Raw genomic sequence first — 20,792 nt, forward strand, 5'->3', positions numbered from 1 at the left:
TAGACATTTTATTACCTGTCCATCGAACTCTCTCTTCTGTCCTTCTGTCCTGTTCAACTACCTTGCGCACGTTGTTGGGACTGGGAGTCCGAGCCAGGAAACGGTCGAGGCGACGGTGAGTAAAAGGACGTTTATGTACAGTATGTACAAGGGCTTTTACATGATACAAGGGTCAAGAGCACCACGGGCAGGCACACAGAAGAAGGACGGCCCCGGCGGCGAGCGTAGCTCCGGCGTGATGGCTCTTCTGCTGCCCGTCTGCTGCTCGGGTTCAGCGCGGCTCCGTTTTTATAGCCGCTGGTAACGGTTACGGCAGCCAGCCGTTCAAATCCTCCAATCACTGGCCACCGTTCAAATTAGACCAATGGTCGAGAGCCGGCGAGCGTCGGAGGAGTTCGCACCGACGGAGAGGAGGAGAGGAGGAAGGGTCCGTGTCGGCGCCGCGGCGGCGGGATGAGATCACGCTGCATGTCGCGACTTGTCCGAGAAAGTCTGGGCCTGCTTTGAGCGCAGGCGGGCGCGCAGCGCTGGTTTAGACAGGCCCGCCAGCGAAATGTGGGCTCCGGCACTACAGCACCACCGCCGCCAGACAATGCGCCACGAAGACGAGCTACTTCCGCGTGGCTCGGATGCGGGGCGCGCTCGTACGCCAGGCTCCTCCAAGTTCTCGTCCGGTGTTCAGCCGCAGGTAGCTCCAGGCTCCTTTCCATGAACAGGTCCGGCTCGTCAGGACAGGATCACTGCTCCGCAGCTTTGTCGCCCAGGTGACTGGATCAGCTTCGCTCAGTCCTTCGGAAGAGCTTGCTTCACAGCATCGGTCGTTGATCGTTCTGCAGGTTGCCAAGAACCGACCGACAACAGGCAACACCCAACACGAGCAAGTGCCCTCCGTCACCCGTCAAAACGCCAGACTTAAAGGTCATAAAATCTCCGCTAGCAATAGTTCTGTCTCCTTTTCGCTCCCTCTTCAACAAGAGACACATGTGGAATTCCAGAACTCTTAAAATAATAAACTCAAACAAAGTGTCAAACGCAAGCAACACAAGGAATGAAATGATTGTAAATTGGGTCCCTCGAGATCATTTGGGCAGGATAACAATCGGCTGAGGCCGCGAATGAGGGCATCAATTTTGCCCCGATTTACAAGCGAACTTAACGCGAAGCCACAAAATGTAAATCACGAGGAGGTCGGAGGTAGCCTTGCTCAGAGCGCACGGCTTAGTGCGTCTGCGTTCGCGTTTAACTTGCCTTTCTTGTAACGAACGACAAGATTGTGCTGTTGCAGTATCATACTCCACCTCAGCAACCGGCCGCTCGTAGATGACATATTACTTAACCAAGTTAGTGGGCAGTGGTCGGTTTCGACTACGAACTTGGAACCAGCGACGTAGCAGGCGAGCTTCTGAACTGCCCACACCAGGCAGGCGCATTCTTTTTCAGAAGTGCTGTACGCCTCTTCACGGCAAGTCAACTTACGGTTTAGGTACAAAACTGGCCTTTCATTGCCCTCATCATCCTCTTGGCATAGCACAGCTCCCATGCCCCGATCACTGGCATCACACTGAATTATGAAGCCTTTTGAAAAATCAGGCGCCATTAGTACTGGCTCCTCACTCAAGGCTTGTTTCAGCATTTGAAACGCGTTCTCTTTTTTTTGGTCCCATGTCACCTTCACGGGTTCCGACTTTCGAAGCGCGTCTGTGAGAGGACTGGCAAGCGTCGAGTAGTCTTTTACATAATGCTGGTAATATCCAGCCAAGCCTAAAAAGGCCCTTATCTCGGTCTTAGTGGTTGGCCGGGGGTAGTTTACGACAGCGGCTACTTTGATTTCTGACGGTCTACGCCGGCCGCGCCCCACCACATGCCCTAGGTAAGTCACTTCGGCGCAACCTAGCTGGCATTTAGCAGGTTTGACTGTGAGGCCGGCATCCTTCAGCCTGTTCAGCACGACCCGTAAGTGATCTACATGTTCTTCCCATGTGTTAGAAAAGATGGCGACATCGTCCAGGTACGGGAGCGCGTACTCGGACAGACCATGGAGCACGTGGTCCATTAGATTCGAGAAGCAATATGGCGCGTTTTCGAGTCCGAAACTCAACATGACTGGGCGGAACGTTCCGAATGGGGAAACGAACGCGGCGTAGCGGCTGGCGCGCTCTGTAAGGGGGACTTGCCAATAGCCTCGCACGAGGTCTAGCGTGGATACGTAATTCGACCTTGACACTGTCTCCACCCTTTCCTCAAGGTTTGGTATTGGATAGGTCTGATCCCGGGTTATCGCGTTTAGTCGCCGGTAATCAATACACGGTCTGGGATCTTTTCCCGGTACTTGCACTAGTATCAAGGGCGATGTGTAATCGCTCTCACCCGGTACTATGACTCCCAGGTCGCACATTCGCTTGATCTCACCTGCCATGATTTCTTTCTGCACGGGAGAACAGCGATACGGCTTACTACGGATCGGTTCTTCACACGTTAGCTCGATATCGTGCTCAATTAGCGTCGTCTTTCCGGGACGATCCGAAAACACTTTTTCGAACTCAGAAACAATCGTTCTCAAGTCTTCCTTCTGGGCTTGGCTTAGACGTGGTTCTAAGTTAACCTGTTCTAACAATGCAGCCGAACCGCATTCCTTCATGTCCGCAGAGGTCAGGATTTCTGCACCTTCCTCGTCCGAACCATTCAAAATCACATTCACGACAGCGTGACGCTGAATGTACGGTTTCATCAGGTTACTATGATAGATTTTGTTGGGCCTTCTACCTAGTTTAACTTCGTAGTTGGTATCAGAAAGTTTCGATACCACGTTCGCTGGTCCCTCCCACTGGACCTCAAGCTTATTTTTCTTAGACGGTCGCAGTATCATTACTTGGCTGCCCACTTCGAAAGTACGCTTCATTGCTGACTTGTCGTAGTACTCTTTTGACAATTGTTGCGCTGCCTTCATGTGGCTCTCGACAACATCTTTCGTTTTTCCGATCCTTTGAAGCAGGTTAAGGACGTACGTGACCACGTTTGGGTCTTCCTCCTCGCCTTCCCACGACTCTCGCAGCATTCGCAGCGGTGTTCTTAAGCTTCGGCCGTACACAAGCTCCGCAGGGCTGAAGCCTGTGCTCTCGTGGGGAGCGGATCGTAAAGCGAACATAGCTGCAGGCACGCAGGCTTCCCAATCGCGTTTGCGCTCAAAGCAAAGAGCTCGCAATATTCTTTTGAGCACCGAGTGCATACGCTCTACTGGGTTCGACTGCGGGTGATGGATCGAGCTGTGTACGACCTTGATACCGCACCTTTCGAAAAAGGTAGAGGTTAGGCAGCTGGTAAAGACACTGCCATTGTCACACTGAATTTCCGAGGGAAATCCGCCACGAGCGAAAATTGAGAGAAGGGCGTCTACGACCTGAGGAGAATTGAGCTCCTTGAGAGGTATCGCTTCAGGAAACTTTGTCGCGACACACAGAGCAGTCAGAATATACCGACAACCGTTCTTGGACTCGGGCAGTGGCCCTACAATGTCAATTACCAACCGGCGGAAGGGTTCGGTTATGATTGGCATCAGTTTCATTGGCGCCTTCCACTTGTCGGTAGACTTGCCTACTCTCTGGCAAGTGTCGCAAGAGCGCACAAAGCCTTCAATGTCCTTCCAGCAATGAGGCCAGTAATACTCTTGGGCGAGCCTAGCTTTGGTCTTTTTCAAGCCGAGGTGCCCTGCCCACGCGTTTTCGTGCGCCAGGTTCAATAGCTGACGGCGATACTTTTGTGGGATCAAAAGCTGTTCTTACTTGCGACCACGGGCGTCAGCGTAATTTCGGTACCACAAGCCGGATTTCTGATGAAATGAAACATTCTTTTTCTTTGTTCCTCCTTTAGTTTTATCCAGCAAAGCTATTATCGAGCTATCTTCCTGCTGTTCCCGAACGAGCGTCGCTCTGTCAACCTGAGTTAGCTCGTGCCAAGTGTCGGAAACTGGGCTCAATGTGGAATTCGCCTCGCTCAGTAGCGTCGCCGTTACCTTCTCGTTGCCACTATCGTTGAAACTGTTTTCAGTTTCGTTAGCAGCGAGTTCTCCGCTTCCCGGAGAGTACTCGATCTGAGGTTCCACCGACACCGTATCTAGGCTACAATGCTCATCTGCTTCAGTAAGCGGTGTTTCCCTCTCCGGTGCAAGGTCAAGTTTCTGCGAAAGCTTCCGCGCTTCAGATCGCGTAAGGGCCATGCATGCCACGCCGGCAAAGAACGATTTGCCTTTATCCCTCAGAAGCTGCTCTGAGCTGTTCGAAAAGAGGTAAGAAAAATGCTCAGGGAGGGCGGCAGACACGGCCGCCTCGGTGTTAAGCTGACCAAAAGGACCCTCAATGATCACTGTAGCGATCGGTAAGCAAGCACATTGCTCCTCGGCTACTTGCCTTATCCACGCGCATTCTCATGTAAAATCATTCGGAGAAACTAAGGACGGGTGGACAACGTCCATAGTTGCCGCCGAGTCACGAAGGGCTTTGCATCTCTTACCGTTCACACTTATCTCCTGCATATATGGTTCCAACAACCGCATATTCTTGTCTGTCTCCCGAATCGTTGCGAAAGCAACCTTTTGTCTACAGCTTGCCGCGATATGCCCTTCCTTTTTGCAGTGGTAGCATGTCAAAGGCCTCCGTGACTCAAACGCACGTGCGGCATCAGCGCGCTGCTTAGGAGCATCGTCAGATTTCCTCAACTCCTTTTGTTCTTCGCCTACAGCCTCCTTTAAAGCGGACGCATCTTTTCGAAAATCGCGACGCGCGAACGGTTTCCTTCCATCAGGCTTCCTTAGAGAAGCATCCTTTGTTTCCGCCTTTTCGATGCGTAATGCCCTGTTGTGCAAGTTTCGGCGAGTGTAGTATTCCTCAGCCAGCTCTGCTGCCTTGTTGAGCTTAACCTCAGTAAGCCTATCCTGCAGCCAGAGCCTTACATCGTCCTGGATGCAGCGGTAGAATTGCTCCAGCGCAATGCACTCTACCACCTTATCACGATCGTCATAAACTTCCTCGCCCTTGAGCCATTCAACTAGGTCGGCTTTCAGCTTAAACGCGAAGTCGATGTGCGACTCACTGCCTTTTTTGCGTACCGGAACCTTTGCCGGAATGCCTCAGGTGACAGCTTATATTTCCTCAACAGGGCCTCTTTGACCTCATCGTAACTCTCGAACGCCTCCTTCGACAAACACGTTATCACGTCAGATGCTTCCCCGGGAAGCAGAGCTAGCAAATTCTGTGCCCACAGTTCTCGCTCAATGACATTCCTCTCACAGACATGCTCAAATTTCACGAGATACTTTGCCATGTCCTCGCCTATTACGAACGGCGGCAGTTGGTCTCGGATTCTTTGGCCGTTAGCCTGCACTGTCATTGAAGCTACACTAGGCGCCGGCGAGCTTCGCAGCAACTCCAACTCTTTTAATTTTCTAATCTCTCGGCGTTCCTGTCGCTCTGCCTCTTGGAGGCGTTCTTGTCGCTCTCGCTCTTCCCGCTCAAGGCGTTCCTGTCGCTCTGCCTCTCGGAGGCGTTCTTGTCGCTCTCGCTCTTCCCGCTCAAGGCGTTCCTGTCGCTCTCGCTCTGCGTCTTCGCGCTCACGCTGCTTCTGTTTTTCTGCCTCTTCGAGCTCACAGCGTCTTGTGGCCTCCTCGCGCTCACGTTCTGCCCGTTCGCGCTCAAGCTGCTTCTGTTTTTCAGCCTCTTCGTGCTCACGGCGCCTTTTGGCCTCCTCGCGCTCACGGCGTTCTGTGATCTCTTCCCAGGCCTCATTGGCTTCCTCAGCCGTTACATTCTCCTTCCGCATGATCTCAAGAATCGCATGCTTTCGTTTTGCGGGGCCCAAATCAATGCCCAACTCTTCACAAATTTCGATGAGTTCCTTCACTTTGAAGTTCTCCATCGCTCACAATAGCCTCTTGTAGTTTGCCCTTTTCTTAGAATTCCCTTGCCGTTCACTACTATAGCGCTACTAGTATGACACGCGCAAGTAATTCTTTCCAAAACGCCTCGTTTACTCCCTCTGCACCAGGTTTCGTTTCAAAGCGCTCCGACTTGGCTCGAAACAACAAAGCTCTCTCCAGTGCAACACACAGCCCTACTCTAAACTACAATCACGTGTGCTAGAGCAGTCTGGCGAATTGAGGGGAAAACATCAGGCACTCACCGCGCCGAGGTAGCTGACGCCGGTCGATCCCGCAGCTGCCATCCACTGTTGGGACTGGGAGTCCGAGCCAGGAAACGGTCGAGGCGACGGTGAGTAAAAGGACGTTTATGTACAGTATGTACAAGGGCTTTTACATGATACAAGGGTCAAGAGCACCACGGGCAGGCACACAGAAGAAGGGCGGCCCCGGCGGCGAGCGTAGCTCCGGCGTGATGGCTCTTCTGCTGCCCGTCTGCTGCTCGGGTTCAGCGCGGCTCCGTTTTTATAGCCGCTGGTAACGGTTACGGCAGCCAGCCGTTCAAATCCTCCAATCACTGGCCACCGTTCAAATTAGACCAATGGTCGAGAGCCGGCGAGCGTCGGAGGAGTTCGCACCGACGGAGAGGAGGAGAGGAGGAAGGGTCCGTGTCGGCGCCGCGGCGGCGGGATGAGATCACGCTGCATGTCGCGACTTGTCCGAGAAAGTCTGGGCCTGCTTTGAGCGCCGGCGGGCGCGCAGCGCTGGTTTAGACAGGCCCGCCAGCGAAATGTGGGCTCCGGCACTACAACGTCGAGTCGTCGTTCTGCTATGTTCTGTACCGTGAAACCCCATTGGGACCGGATTCTCCTGATAATGGAAAGTGATCTGAACTTCTGAAGCCAAATTTACGAATGTCGTATAGAGAAATTCGAATAACATCATCAGTTCCCGCTTTTCTTCATGGCTACTGTGGTGGGGCGAAGGCCCCGAAGGAACGGAGACGAGGCTCATTGCTCGAGTGGAAGACAAAAGACTCTTTCTTTGACGAGGACGCCGATAATTGTCATTTTTGGCCACATAACAGTCAAAATCATCATCATCAGCCTGTCTACGCCCACTGCAGGACAAAGGCCTTCCTCATGCCTCTCCAATTAACGCTGTCTTGTGACAGCTGAGGCCACCCTATCCTAGCAAACTTATTAATCTCACCCGCCCACCTAACTTTCTGCCGACCCCTGCTACGCTTCTGTACTCCTGGAGTCCACTCCGCTACCCTTAAAGACCAGCGGTTAATCTTGCCTTCGCATTACATGCCCTGCTCAAGCCCATTTCTTCCTCTTGATTTCGACTACGATGTCCTTAACTCGTGTTAAGGACACATCTACACTGATCTACAGAGAGAAGTCACAAAAGAATACACTAAACTGAAACCAAAACCACATATAAAACAACTACCATGTCACGGCTTTCCCTACCCATTGCCAGTAATGGGCTAGGCTTCGCGCGGTTGCCGCTAAAATAGTGCGTAGCGCTCTTAACAATTGAACGTGGGCATGATTTGCCTTCTGCGCAGCCCAACGTGCCTCGCCTTTCGGCCCACCCTCTGACAGAGTGGGTCGTGGATGGAACTGTTCCGGGGCAAAGTGCTGTTGACGAAGGACGGCACCGGCATCTCGGCCGACGCGGCCCTGCGCAACAAGCGGATCGTCTGCCTCTACTTCTCGGCCCAGTGGTGTCCGCCGTGCTGCTCCTTCACGCCCCTGCTGGCCCAGGCATACCGGGAAGCCAAGCAACTCGGACTCCCTGTCGAGGTACGTGTATGCGCGCCCGAAAGCTTAACTGCGCCGCACGTCTTGGGCTCAGGTTGGTAACTTGGTGACAATCAGAGAAAACGACGCAACTAAAGACGAAGATTAGTAAGGTGTGGGTTTGGGCTAGTTTGTAATCCAATCCGTGGCACAAAATGCGCATAAAACGCAAGGACGAGTATAGCGTTATTGGTAAATCATCAGGCCATATGACAAGCGCAGTTATGGTGGCGGCAGAAGTGGTACTCCAGGGGAACAAGTGCTTGAACGCTTCCTCAGAGTCCCGGTCCAATTCGTCTCAAGCGGTCACGATGCATTTGGGTTAGGCCTACATTGCATGTGAACATATAGGCTGCCCTTTTGTGCCTGGACTTGCCGTTCCTCCCCAGTGAATTGTTGTATTAGCAGCGCCACCTGAAGGGTTAGTTTTTGTATCCCTCGTTCAATCTGCAACGAAAGGCAGCTAGGATTGGAGCACCACATACCGCCAAGTTCCTTTCGGCCTGGTAGGCATTCGATGCAAAATCGGCACGGCTTCCATTCAGCGGGTAGCTATACTGGTGCGGGCAGGACCCGTGAAGATTGAAGGCCAAGTGAATGATCGCTATTGAAACTAGTTAGCTAGTAGCTTGCGCTGATACCCGCCATGTTGCTGGAGCAAAGAGCAATGCACAAGATTGCGCTTATTATCGAGCCGTGCACCACCGTGGTTAGCAATAGTTCAGTGGTTAGCAAGGCGTTAAGAGCAACACCGGTGTAAAAGACACGTGGCTGCTCGGTGGGAATTGGCGTGGTTTCGACGCGGCAGGCAGCCAACGGTAGACTGTTCTCACCAACGCAGGTCGTGTTCCTCTCGCAGAACCGAACTGCGGAGGAAATGCGGGACGACCTGAAGAACCAACACGCAGAATGGCTTTCGCTTCCCTTCGGCGATAATCTGCGGTTGTGAGTGACGCGCTGCTCAATGTTTTTTAATGTAAAATACATCGTTGGTCATGAAACTCGCCTATTGACTGGAGGAAAGTGACGTCACCAGACCGGAAGTTCCGTCACTTCCGGTAAAGGCATAAACCGTTTCTAATGCTATCGTATTACCAACATAACATGTTAGGTTTTTTTCGCACTCATTATTTGTGACTCCGAATATGCACGGGCTAATTAATTAGTGACTGAAGAATGACCATTTTGGCTTACGGACCCGTCGCGGTGACTCAGTGACTAGAGCTCTCGACTACCGATCCATAGGACCCGTTCGACCCCAGCAGCGTCGTCTGCGTTTCGATGGCGGCGAAACGCAAGAGGCGCCCGTGTGCCGTGCGATGCCAGTGCACGTTCAAGATCCCCAGGCGGTCGAAATTATAAGTTTCGTTATCAGGAAATGAGTGGTGCAGTGACTGTCTCACATATCTCGGTGGACACCTCAACCGTGCCGTGAGGGAAAGAAGGAAGATGGGAGTGAAAGAAGATGTGTCGCAGTTAGAATGCTCCGGAATAATCTTGAAAACAGGGACCCCCCCCCCCCCTTAGTTTTTGTGAGGGCCGGCCCTTAAGAGTCGGACCAGTCATAGCTCTCTGTACCAATAAGAGCCTTTTATCATCATCATCGGGGACCCAGAACGATTGTTTTTTGCCTGTCTGTGTCTGTTCATTCTGGCCGGCAGGCCAGGAGTTTGTTTTCTATGAGGCTACCCTTATTGTTTTGGATGGCTCGACTGGCTGCTTGTGAGTCTGATACTACCCAGTAACTGTTTCGTCTTCTGTTGACTTCCGAGATTGCTAGGGCTATCGCCACCTTTTCCGCCGTCCGGATGAATTTGGTTGGTATAGTTACTCCGTATATCTACTGCGGCCGCCTCTCTGCCCTTATACCTCAATGCATCCACGTACCCGCCGCGGTGGCACAGTGGTTACGGCGCTCGGCTGTTGATCCGAAAGACGCGGGCTCGATCCCGGCCGCGGCGGCTGAATTTCGATGAAGGCGAAATTCCAGAGGCCCGTGTACTGCGCGATGTCAGTGCACGTTAAAGAACCCCAGGTGGTCTAAATTTCCAGAGCCCTTTACTACGGCGTCCCTCATAGCCTGAGTCGCTTTGGGACGTTAAACCCCCATAAACCAAACCAAACCAAACCAAAGCATCCACGTACATCACAAACTGGGCCTTTTTTAGATGTTCGTCCAAGATTTTAGCTCTGTGGCATTACTTCAGCCCTCGTGGTTGGCCGGGTCGATACTCCTGAGCAGCGGTCTAACCACGAAGGTGTCTGATTTCTGGAGCGATGTTTGTGGTTTGATCGCTATGGTCTTCTATAGGTTGAGAAGTCTGAGTTTAGTGAGGAGAGTGCGGCCCGTCCTGATCCGTTTAAGTCTCCTGATCTGGGAGTCGAGCAGATAGATTTTTTACGTTCTTCGAAAGCCCAGTAGAATCCCAGACCGTCCAAGTACTTCCTCTCTGAGACGCATGGGGTTAATCTTAACACGATGTTATGAAGCACTTGTGGTAATCTTAACGCCAGTCTAGAGGCCTTTCTAATTAGCGCGTTTATTTTTCCGTTCCGTCATGATTGATATCTGTTACGGTGGTGGTGGTGTGACACTTTTATTAGAAAATCCTTTCTATTGGGCGTTCAATAGGTCCTGAGCCAAGGCGACGAGGACACGTTGCTGCTTCAGATCTAGGGAGGCTAGCCAGATGAGCCACGGTTGGGGGGGGGAGGGGGGGGAACGATAGGCGGGGGACTGGAAGGCTGCGTGACACTGAGTAAGGCAGTGCTCTATGGCCGCATGTGTGTGTGGACAGTTTGGGAACCTAGTTGTGGAAGTGCGCCTGTATAGATGAAGTTTGGCTGGTGTACGTAGAAGATTAAACTGTATTCGGCGAAGAATGCGAGCCACACGGATCGATAAGGATTGGTGTGGTGGCGGTAAATCAGCTAAGTCCAATTTTCGCTGCGTGTAGTATTCGTCGACAGTGTGTTTGTAAGCCCTGACCGCCTGCTCCGTCGGTGGACTCGTCCATGGGATCCCCGGCGCCCGGTGTATAGTATCGCAGGCAAGCTGGTGAGCCAGCTCATTGTTACGGGAGAGGGTAGTTGAGGTGCGGTATGATGGACGCTGTCATTATCCGAATAGCCTCTTTCCTTATCATTATCCGCCTTATTAACGCGGCCGCCACGGTCGGGTTCGAACTCAGTAGGCGAGCGATAGGAAGGAGTTTGTGCATAAAGGTACAAATGTAGCCAGGATATGTGCATCTTATACACGTGTATAAAAACTGTCTCGGGACAGAGTAATGGACGCGAAGTTACTTTGTTCGCAGGACGCTGAAGACTCGCTACAAGGTGGCGGGCATACCAACGCTGGTGGTTCTGAAGGCGAACGGGGCGCTCATCTGCGCCAACGGAAGGCCCGACGTCCAGACCAAAGGCAGCCAGGCCTTCAAGGACTGGCTCACTTGCATATGAACAAACTCGTCAAACAAATGCAACAATTAGCGCGCTTACTTGGGACCAACGCGTTCAACGTGCCCGCGAACATTGCGTAAGGTGTAATGAAATGCGTTGCGTCACCTGTATATCAACAGAGCAGATGTACATGCAATGACGCAATTGGGTGACGCGTTATGTACACCTTGTATTTGGCAAGTATAGTAAACAGCATAAAAACAGCACTTTTTCCTGTACGTCGTCCGGGTTTTAACGTACAAAACTCGCGAAGCCTGCATAGTGGTAGAACTTTTCCTAGGTTTCTGCGAAAGCTTACAGTCGCAATCTTTGTACCCAGTACTATCGAATGTGCTTGTGTACGCATTTTTCATATCCATTTGCACAGCTCGACACTGGCTTTTGTATACCTATAATATATTGCCACGCGCCTAACGCGCCGCGCGGCCTCCGCGCTGAGTCGAAGACGACGACGAAGCGGCGGTGGGCTCTCGAGGCGCGCTTGTTCTGTTCGGTGTCCTGGAACCTGGCGCTGTAATTAAAAGAAGGCTCCCAGTCTTGGCTTCTTCCCGACGCCTATCTCCACGGCCCCTCTGGTCGTGACACTGGTGGAGGTGCGGCCGATGCTCCCTACTCCTGAGGACGACTCGACACGCCCGCCTCTTGTGACCACCCCTGTCCATCGTGCCAGCCGGAGGATCCGAGGCTTGTCCCCCGAGGCCCTCCCTTTTGTCGGTGAGCCCTCGACTACACCTCCACTCATGGCGACGCCAATACCCGCCCTGCCTCCGACTGTCCCTGCAGCCAGCCCCACCTATGTCACTCTTCAGACCCCACGAACGCCTAAGCCCTTTCGCGGTGACCTGTTTGAAGATGCCGAAGATTGGTTGGCGCATTACGAACGGGTTGCGACCTTCAACTGCTGGGACGCCGCTACAAAGCTGCGTAACGTGTACTTTAGCCTTGAGGACTCTGCGCGCACATGGTTCGAAAACCGTGAGGCTACTTTCTCGACGTGGCAGGACTTTCGACGTCAGCTCCTGAGTACGTACGCCAACAGCGACCGCCGGGAGAGCGCGGAGCGCACCCTGTCCTCTAGAATTCAGCTCCCCAATGAGGGTGTTGCCATGTACGTCGAGGATGTGACGCGTCTTTGCCATCGCGCCGATCCGGCAATGCCTGAAGAAAAAAAGCTGAGGCACCTCATGCGCGGCGTGAAAGGCCAGCTCTTTTCCGGCCTCGTGCGGAACCCGCCCAACACCGTCGCGGAGTTTCTGGCCGAGGCCGTCCACATGGAGAAATTGCTGCAGCAGAGATCCCAACAGCACGCCCGGCAACTGCGTTCGTCGTCGACACTGTCAACGTTGGACCGATTCGACCATGATCCCAGGACGAATCCGGACTCCCTTCGTGAACTCATCCGTTCAGTGGTCCGCGAGGAGCTGCAGCACCTTCAAGGAACCTTTGCCCCTCGCGTCGATTCCGTCACCAGCGTCATTCGCGAGGAAGTCCGGCAGGCCCTCAGAGCACCAGACGCTGCAGTTGTGCCGGCGCCGCCACCGACTCCATACGATCCCGCGCCGTACCCGACTCCGGTCCAGCCAGTCACGTACGCGGACGTCGTGCGCCGCGCGGCCCCATCTCCTGGGCCTTTGCCTTACACCGCACCATTGGTCGCGGTGCACTCTGCTCAGCCTACTCCTTACTGGGCGGATCGGCGCCAGGCACCGCGGAAGACTGACCTCTTGCGCACCCCGGATCAACGACCGCTCTGCTATCACTGTGGTGAGGCCGGCCATCTCTACCGGCGGTGCCCCTATCGCGAAATGGGACTACGCGGATTTTCTATCGACAGCCCCCGTCCACGGCCTGGAGAGCACCCTCAAGACATCGCCGAGTATATCACCCGCCAGCGCAGTTCGCCGTCTCCTCCGCGCCGCGAGTCGCGATCGCCTTCTCCACGCCGCTCTTCCCCCTCTGGGCTCCGTTTCGCCTCAGGACAACGCGGTTCCTCGAGCCCTCGTCGGGAAAACTAGCTCCGGCGGCCTTTGGAGGCGAGGCCGCCGAACGCCGATCCGCCGCAAAGCTTCCACCGCCGCAGCAACCGAACAGCCCCGACGTCGGATGCCGCAACGCTGCGCAGTTTTCCCCGACGCGCCTTTCGACTCGCCGCGATGCCCTAACCCCAATCGCCGACCCGCTTCCGCCGCCGCACCGACCCAATCGCCCCGACGCCGAACGCCGCATCGCCGAAGAGTTTCCCTCTACCCGCCGCTTGAATCGCCCCGACGACGCAACCCCAGTCGCCGACCAGTTTCCGCCGCCGCACCAACTGAGTCATCCACAACAGCCATCGACGGGCCGCGCTGAACGAAGGGTCTCTTTGGATATCCCTGTTCTCGTCGACACAAAGGAGGTTAGCGCGTTGGTCGATACGGGCGCAGATTACTCTATCCTTAGCGGACGGATTGCGACGGCCCTGAAAAAAGTGACGACACCCTGGGACGGCCCCGACATACGTACGGCCGGCGGACATCTTGTCGCACCACTCGGTATGTGTGCGGCCCGGGTTACGGTCCGAGGCTGCACATTCGTTGCCACTTTTCTCGTTCTGCGCGAATGTTCTCGCGATGCCATCCTTGGCATCGACTTTCTTCGCGAGCACGGTGCTATCATAGACCTCCCGAATCGCATGGTGACATTTTCGACCGCAATGGCCACAGAAGAACCTGCGCACCAGGGTTCTCGATCCGCCCTGCGAGTTGCCGACGATACCGTTACGGTGCCACCACGTGCCAGCATTCTCGCAAGAGTTACCTGTGACGAGCCACATAGGGGACTGCGGGTTGTCGAGCCTAATGTCTCCCTCGTACTCACTAAGGGAGTTGCGGTGGCACGAGGCCTTGGATCCCTTCATGACGGTTGTACAGAGGTCCTTGTCACCAACTTCTGCAATGAGCATCGACATCTTTTTCGTGGCACAGCCATCGCTTACGTCGACTATGTTCAGGAAGTGGCCGAATGCTTTGCTTGCGAGGAGGGCACACCTGGAGCTGACACCGAAGCGGTCACCAACGTAGACATCAATCCAGGCCTTCCACCCGCTGAAAAGAGGCAACTCCAGGACCTCTTGCGGGAGTTTGGTGCGTGTTTCAACACCTGGAGCTGACACCGAAGCGGTCACCAACGTAGACATCAATCCAGGCCTTCCACCCGCTGAAAAGAGGCAACTCCAGGACCTCTTGCGGGAGTTTGGTGCGTGTTTCACGTCGTCGTCTAAAGTGCGACAAACGTCGATAGTTAAACACCGCATTATCACGCATGAAGGAGCACGACCCATCCATCAGCAGCCCTATCACGTGTCCCCTCGTGAGCGAGATGCTATCCAAACACAGGTAGAAGAGATGCTCATAGACGGCGTCATCCAACCGTCAAGCAGTCCGTGGTCGTCTCCTGTCGTGCTCGTGAAAAAGAAGTACGGGACACTACGATTCTGTGTCGACTACAGGAAGCTGAACAGTGTGACCAAGAAAGACGTGTATCCGCTCCCGCGTATCGACGACTCCCTCGACCGACTTCGTCAAGCCAAGTACCTCTCTTCGGTCGACCTCAGAAGTGGTTATTGGCAGATAGAAGTTGATGAGAGGGACCTTGAGAAAACCGCCTTCATCACACCGGACGGGCTGTATGAATTTCGCGTCCTCCCATTCGGGCTCTGCTGTGCTCCTGCCACGTCCAAAGAATGATGGACACCGTGCTAACAGGTTTGAAGTGGCAGACCTGCCTTGTTTATCTTGATGATGTCATCATTTTTTCCGCAACGTTCACGGAACATCTGCACCGTCTCAGGACTGTCCTCAAAGCCGTTCGATCCGCCAACCTCTCCCTCAAACCAGAAAAATGCCACTTTGGGTTCACCGAGTTGAAGTTCCTCGGGCACGTCATTAGTGCTGACGGAATCCGAGCTGACCCAGAGAAGCTTGCTCCCGTTGCTGCCTTTCCGGTCCCCGTCCACAAAAAAGCAGTCCGACGCTTTCTGGGCCTGTGCTCCTATTATCGCCGCTTCATTAGAAATTTCGCCCAGCTCGCCAGCCCTCTGACGCTCCTAACCCGTGATGACACGTCATTTTCCTGGGGCAACGAACAGCAGGCTGCCTTCGACGAGTTACGACGCCGACTCCAATCACCACCCATCTTGGCACATTTCGACGAAGATGCCGACACAGAGGTGCACACGGATGCGAGCAACGTCGGACTTGGCGCTGTTCTAGTTCAGCGGCAAAGCGGTGTCGACAAAGTAATTGCCTACGCCAGCCGCGCACTGTCGCGCGCTGAGTTGAACTACTCTAACACGGAAAAAGAATGTTTAGCGGTAGTCTGGGCCGCCGCTAAGTTCCGCCCATACCTGTATGGCAGACCGTTTTGTATCGTCACCGACCACCACTCGCTGTGCTGGCTGAAAAATTTAAAGGACCCTTGCGGCCGCCTCGCACGTTGGGCATTACGCCTGCAGGAATTCGATTTCACCGTCACCTACAAGTCACGCCGGAAACACACCGACGCTGACAGCTTGTCCCGCGCTCCCGTCGAACCTCCCCCACAAGACACCACCGACGATGATAGCTTCCTTGGAGCGGTCAGCACGTCTGAGCTCGTTTCCAGACAGCGTGCCGACGCCGAGCTGCGTCTGCTCATCGATCATCTCGAAGGTGGGTGCCCTGAAATACCACGATACCTCGCTCGTGGACGGTCGTTGTTCTGCCTGCGGAGAGGAGTGCTTTATAAAAAGAACTCTGCCTCAAATCCGACAACTTACCTGCTCGTCATACCGTCTTATCTACGGGATGAAGTCCTCCTTGCCTGCCATGATGAACCAACTTCCGGCCACCTTGGAGTTACACGCACCTTGTCCCGAATCCGGCAGAACTATTACTGGCCCAACCTATACTTCAAGTGTCAAGCATTATGTCCGGACATGCCGGCAATGCCAGCGGCGGAAAAAACCCGCGCTCAAGCCTCCTGGACTGCTTCAGTTCATCGAGCCGCCACAAGTACCATTCGACAAAGTTGGCATGGACCTTCTGGGGCCATTTCCTCTCTCGCCGACCGGCCACAAGTGGATCGTAGTCGTCACAGACTACTTCACCCGCTACGCTGAAACGAAGGCCCTGGCGCGAGGTACTGCCGCCGAAGTTGCCCACTTCTTTATGCACGACATCGTGCTTAGACACGGCGCCCCATCAGCCATCATTACTGACCGAGGCAAGGCGTTTTCAGCCCGACTCCTACGTGACATCTTAGCGCTTAGCCATACTGCTCATCGACCAACAACAGCGTATCATCCCCAAACCAATGGTCTAACAGAACGGCTCAACAAAACATTGGCGGACATGATCTCGATGTACGTCGACGTTGAACACAAAACCTGGGATGAGGTCTTGCCTTACGTCACCTTCGCATATAATACTGCGACGCAGGAAACCACCCAGTTCACCCCGTTCCGTCTCGTGTATGGCAGAGAGGTACGCATGATGCTAGACGCCATGCTGCCGTACGGCGACGCAGAGCTTCCCCCTGAAGCAGGCCACTTCGTGGAACAAGCAGAGCAGGCCCGTCAGCTGGCCCGCTTGCACATCAAGGACCAGCAATCCGCCGATGCCCGACACTATAACCTTCGGCACAGGGACGTGCACTACGAACCGGGAGACCACGTGTGGGTGTGGACACCAGTGCGCCGGAAGGGATTGTGCGAAAAGCTTATAAATAGGTATTTTGGCCCGTACAGAGTCCTGCGCCGCCTGAACGGCGTCAACTACGAAGTTGTCCCCCATGGAACTGTGATCGTCGGCCCTCAGCGTCAACGGCCTGAAATTGTGCATGTAGTGCGCTTAAAGCCGTACTTTTCGCGTGACTGAGCGCTGTGTTCACGCTGTGTTTCTTACCTTTTTCCCCTTACCCCACGTGTGACCTTGACTCTCGCCGCATCTCATCTAGCGCACATTGTGTAGTTCACCTCACCAATATTCTTCTTGTTTTTGCTCCTCCTCCTCTCACTGTACATACCCCATTCCACATCGAGACGATGTTTGCTTTCGCGGGGGGGGGGGGGGGGGGGGGGGGGGAATAATGCCACGCGCCTAACGCGCCGCGCGGCCTCCGCGCTGAGTCGAAGACGACGACGAAGCGGCGGTGGGCTCTCGAGGCGCGCTTGTTCTGTTCGGTGTCCTGCAACCTGGCGCTGTAATTAAAAGAAGGCTCCCAGTCTTGGCTTCTTCCCGACGCCTATCTCCACGGCCCCTCTGGTCGTGACAATATTTTACATGTTTTGCGATAAAATGTCTGCGTGTCGGTCTTTTATCTCTATGTACATAGCTGATAAATGTGTTTAAAATGTGCCCATAATGTTGAATAAACAAACGTTGCCGCATAAAATCAGCAGTCTTAAACTTCGTCACAGCGCATTTTTAATGTTCGGAAGGCGTACGAGGCTAGCAGACGTTAAAAATAAAAAAAAGTCTTGGGTTCAACGTGGCTTGATCCTAGTTACAGCTCTATTAAGCATGGCCTCCATTGTCTGAAACCAAATTTCATGGTCAAAGGTCAAGGCCAGGTACCAAGTGGTCAGTCACGTGATCACGTGGTCATACTACCGTAGCTTGGGCCATACCACCACGCAGTCAAGTTCGGTTTGACCTTGTGACGCATTGAAGGTCGTTGTCTTATCCGCATTGAAATCGGAAGCCGCACCCCAAGGAGCAGAGTTCCCACTCTAAAACGCAGTGTGTGTGTGGTTCCTTGTGCGTGTTTGCTACACTAATTTATCCACCTTCTTAGAGCGAAGACAGCGTAGATGAAACAAAAAAAATGACGCGCGATGATCAAACATCTAATGCGACAATTCTGGTGGGTGATGTTGCCTAAGCTGATGCTTCGGCCACCCGGGCCGGCTGTTTCGCAGAGACAGTAGCACTGCATCCGCTGCAATAAATTACTACAACGGCTTATCAACTAACACGAACAATTCAGTGAACAGCTACCCCCGCTGCTACGTTCCGGCAGATGTTTGGCTTTGCGAGCACGGCGTTCACCCGCTAGCACACGTTTAGCAGGCGGCGGCTCCGTATACGGACCGGCCACGGCCAAGGTAGCTAGCTGGTACGGATGCTTCTCTCTTACTCTTGCGATCATCATCATCATCAGCCTGACTACGCCCACAGCAGGGCGAAGGTCTCTCCAATTAACCCCGTTCTTTGCAAGCTGCGGCCACTGTGTCCCCGCAAACTACTTCATCTCATCCGCCCACCTAACTCTGCCGCCCCCTGCTACGCTTGCCTTCCATTGGAATCAACTCCGTTGCCCTTAAAGGGCAACTGCACCACTTTGAGAATTTCGCAATGTTCAAGAATTCAAATCTGTATGGGCTGTAGGCAAATCATACCAAGTTTTGTTGCACTAGTATTTCAAAACGATGACGCAATCAATTTTGCGCTTCTCCAGAAAGCACTACAGGAATGCGGGGAAATTCAGTGGGGTGTCACGGAAGGTATGATTTCAAATTACTGCTGCCGTCCGCCAAACCCTGCCGTGCCTCGTTGGATGCTGCCAAACAACGTTCGGCGGACTGTGCCTTCGATTGCGTCGGTTTTTGCTTCAAAGCAGGCGTTTGTGCGTTGTAAATGTAGTTTGATTGATTGATTGATAACTTTTATTTCCACCGATTTAGGAGGTCCCCTACTCCCCGTCCCTGGCACGCAGGCCTAGGGGACGGGGGACGGGACCTCCGCGACTAAAGACTGGCGAAGATACATTGTCTCTTCGCGGCTTCAGCCGCCAGGCGGACAGCTCGTTTCTGGTCGGCGGGGACCTCGCTTCGCAGAAGGGCCTCCCAGGCTTCTCTACTTTTAATGTTGTCCTCAGCACCCGGGGATCCAGGGCATTGCCAAATTATATGATCGAGGGTCCCTCTCGCTCCGCAGGTCTTACATTTGTCACCTTTTTTATCGTCTAACGTGGTTTGAAATAACCAGACAGGGTTAACGAAATTTCCGGCCTGTAATCGTCGCCAGGCGATGGCCTCTGTATTGGTTAAGTTTGGATCTGGTGGTGGCATTAGACGCCTGCCTAACCTGTAGTGCACGGCGATTTCCGCGTACGTTTGCAAACGTTCGTCCATCCCCTGGCGGTCGGGCGGCTCTACAGTTACCCGGAAGTAGAGATCTCGGGCTAACATGTGGGCCGCCTCGTTACCGGGGACGGATGTGTGTGCTGGGACCCAAATTAAGGTGATCTTGCGATCAATTTTAGCTGCGGACAGAATTCGAGCCGTTTCTGGCGAGACCCTGCCCTTTCCGATGTTGCAGATTGCTGTTTTGCTGTCACTAAGAATCAAACTAGCCTTGGTTCCGGCGCAAGCAAGCGCTATTGCGACCTCCTCGGCCGTATCTATGTTTCTACTCCTAATGGAGGCGGCAGCGACTGGTGCACCTCGGCCGTCGACTACTGAGGCGACCGCCGCCCCCGACCTGCCACTCGCTGCGTCCACGTAGGCAACCTCATTTGCCCTGATATTTCCGGCCCTTTTAACCAGCGCCTCCGCCCTCTTCTCCCGTCTTTCCCGGTGATGTTCTGGGTGCATGTTGCGGGGGAGGGGGGGAACGATGATATTCTCGCGACATTGTGGTGGTAGGGCGACCTTGTCGCATATGCCCCTATCTACTTTTCGGCCGACCCACTCTAAGATGGTCCGGCCCGTATTTGTTGTACTCAGTCTTTCGAGCTGGGCGATTCGCACCGCCTCGGCGAGTTCAATCCACGTATTATGCACCCCCATTTCCAACAGGCGGTCTGTAGAGGTGGAGATAGGTAGGCCCAGCGCCCTCTTGACGCAACGCCGAATAATTGCGTCGATCTTCTCTCTCTCGTTTACCCTAATATCGAGGAATGGCGTGGCATAGCATATTCGGCTAATAATATAGGCCTGCGTCAGTTTCAAGAGGCTGCTTTCTTTGAGGCCCCTGCCCTTCAGCGCGACCCTCCTGAAGATCCCTGTTACTTGCGCAGCGTAGTTGCTGAGCTTCTTGATCGTTCCTTCATTGTAACCGTCCTCTTGGATAAAAAGTCCGAGGATCCTGATGTGATTAACTTTCGGTACAGCTTTGCCCTCTACCTTAATTTCAAAATTCCAGTCGCGCTTGCACCGGAGCGCTTTCGGATTGTAAACAAAAAGTTCTGATTTCTGCGGCGAACACACAAGGCCCCTTTCGGCCGCGTAGGACACTACAGTGTCTGCCGCTGCCTGCAGCCGCTCTTCTATGCTACCGTCACTACCACTGTTCAACCATATGTTGATGTCATCTGCGTACAAGCTAAATTTTATGCCGTCTATGTTCCTGAGTGCGGCGGGAAGGCCCCTCATTGCCACGTTAAAAAGGAAGGGGGAGAGCACCGATCCCTGTGGCGTTCCCTTACTTCCCAGGTAAACCTTGGGGAATTCTAAGTCCTGAAATTTTAGTTTTATCGTCCTGTGCGACAGGAAATCCTTGATGTAATTATACGTCCTTTCGCCGACACCTATGTCCTGAAGCCCCGCAAGGACGGCCGCATGCTTAACATTGTCGAAGGCTTTGGTTAGA

At 53.8% G+C, this 20,792-nt stretch overlaps 1 protein-coding gene and 1 pseudogene across 1 annotated transcript; one reads left to right on the forward strand and one right to left on the reverse strand.

Annotated features, from left to right (window-relative positions):
* Positions 1–4,787: 4,787 nt before the first annotated feature.
* Positions 4,788–6,007, reverse strand: LOC149335768 (uncharacterized; annotated as a pseudogene).
* A 1,393-nt stretch (positions 6,008–7,400) lies between these two features.
* Positions 7,401–11,299, forward strand: LOC149335769 (nucleoredoxin-like protein 2). Its single transcript, XM_089554550.1, has 3 exons — positions 7,401–7,722; positions 8,561–8,664; positions 11,037–11,299. Exons 1-3 carry the CDS (start codon positions 7,534–7,536, stop codon positions 11,179–11,181), a joined length of 438 nt encoding a protein of 145 aa, XP_089410676.1. The 5' UTR covers positions 7,401–7,533; the 3' UTR covers positions 11,182–11,299.
* The last annotated feature ends 9,493 nt before the right edge of the window (positions 11,300–20,792 follow it).

This window comes from Amblyomma mixtum, chromosome 7 (genome assembly GCF_055824585.1).
Source record: "Amblyomma mixtum isolate Tamu chromosome 7, ASM5582458v1, whole genome shotgun sequence".
Classification (NCBI taxonomy): Eukaryota; Metazoa; Arthropoda; class Arachnida; order Ixodida; family Ixodidae; genus Amblyomma; species Amblyomma mixtum.

Coding starts and splice junctions, on each gene's coding strand:
- LOC149335769 (XM_089554550.1), top strand. CDS start 7,534: ATGGAACTGTTCCGGGGCAAAGTGCTGTTGACGAAGGACGGCACCGGC. Junction 7,723..8,560: donor AACTCGGACTCCCTGTCGAG/GTACGTGTATGC, acceptor TCACCAACGCAG/GTCGTGTTCCTCTCGCAGAA. Junction 8,665..11,036: donor TTCGGCGATAATCTGCGGTT/GTGAGTGACGCG, acceptor CTTTGTTCGCAG/GACGCTGAAGACTCGCTACA.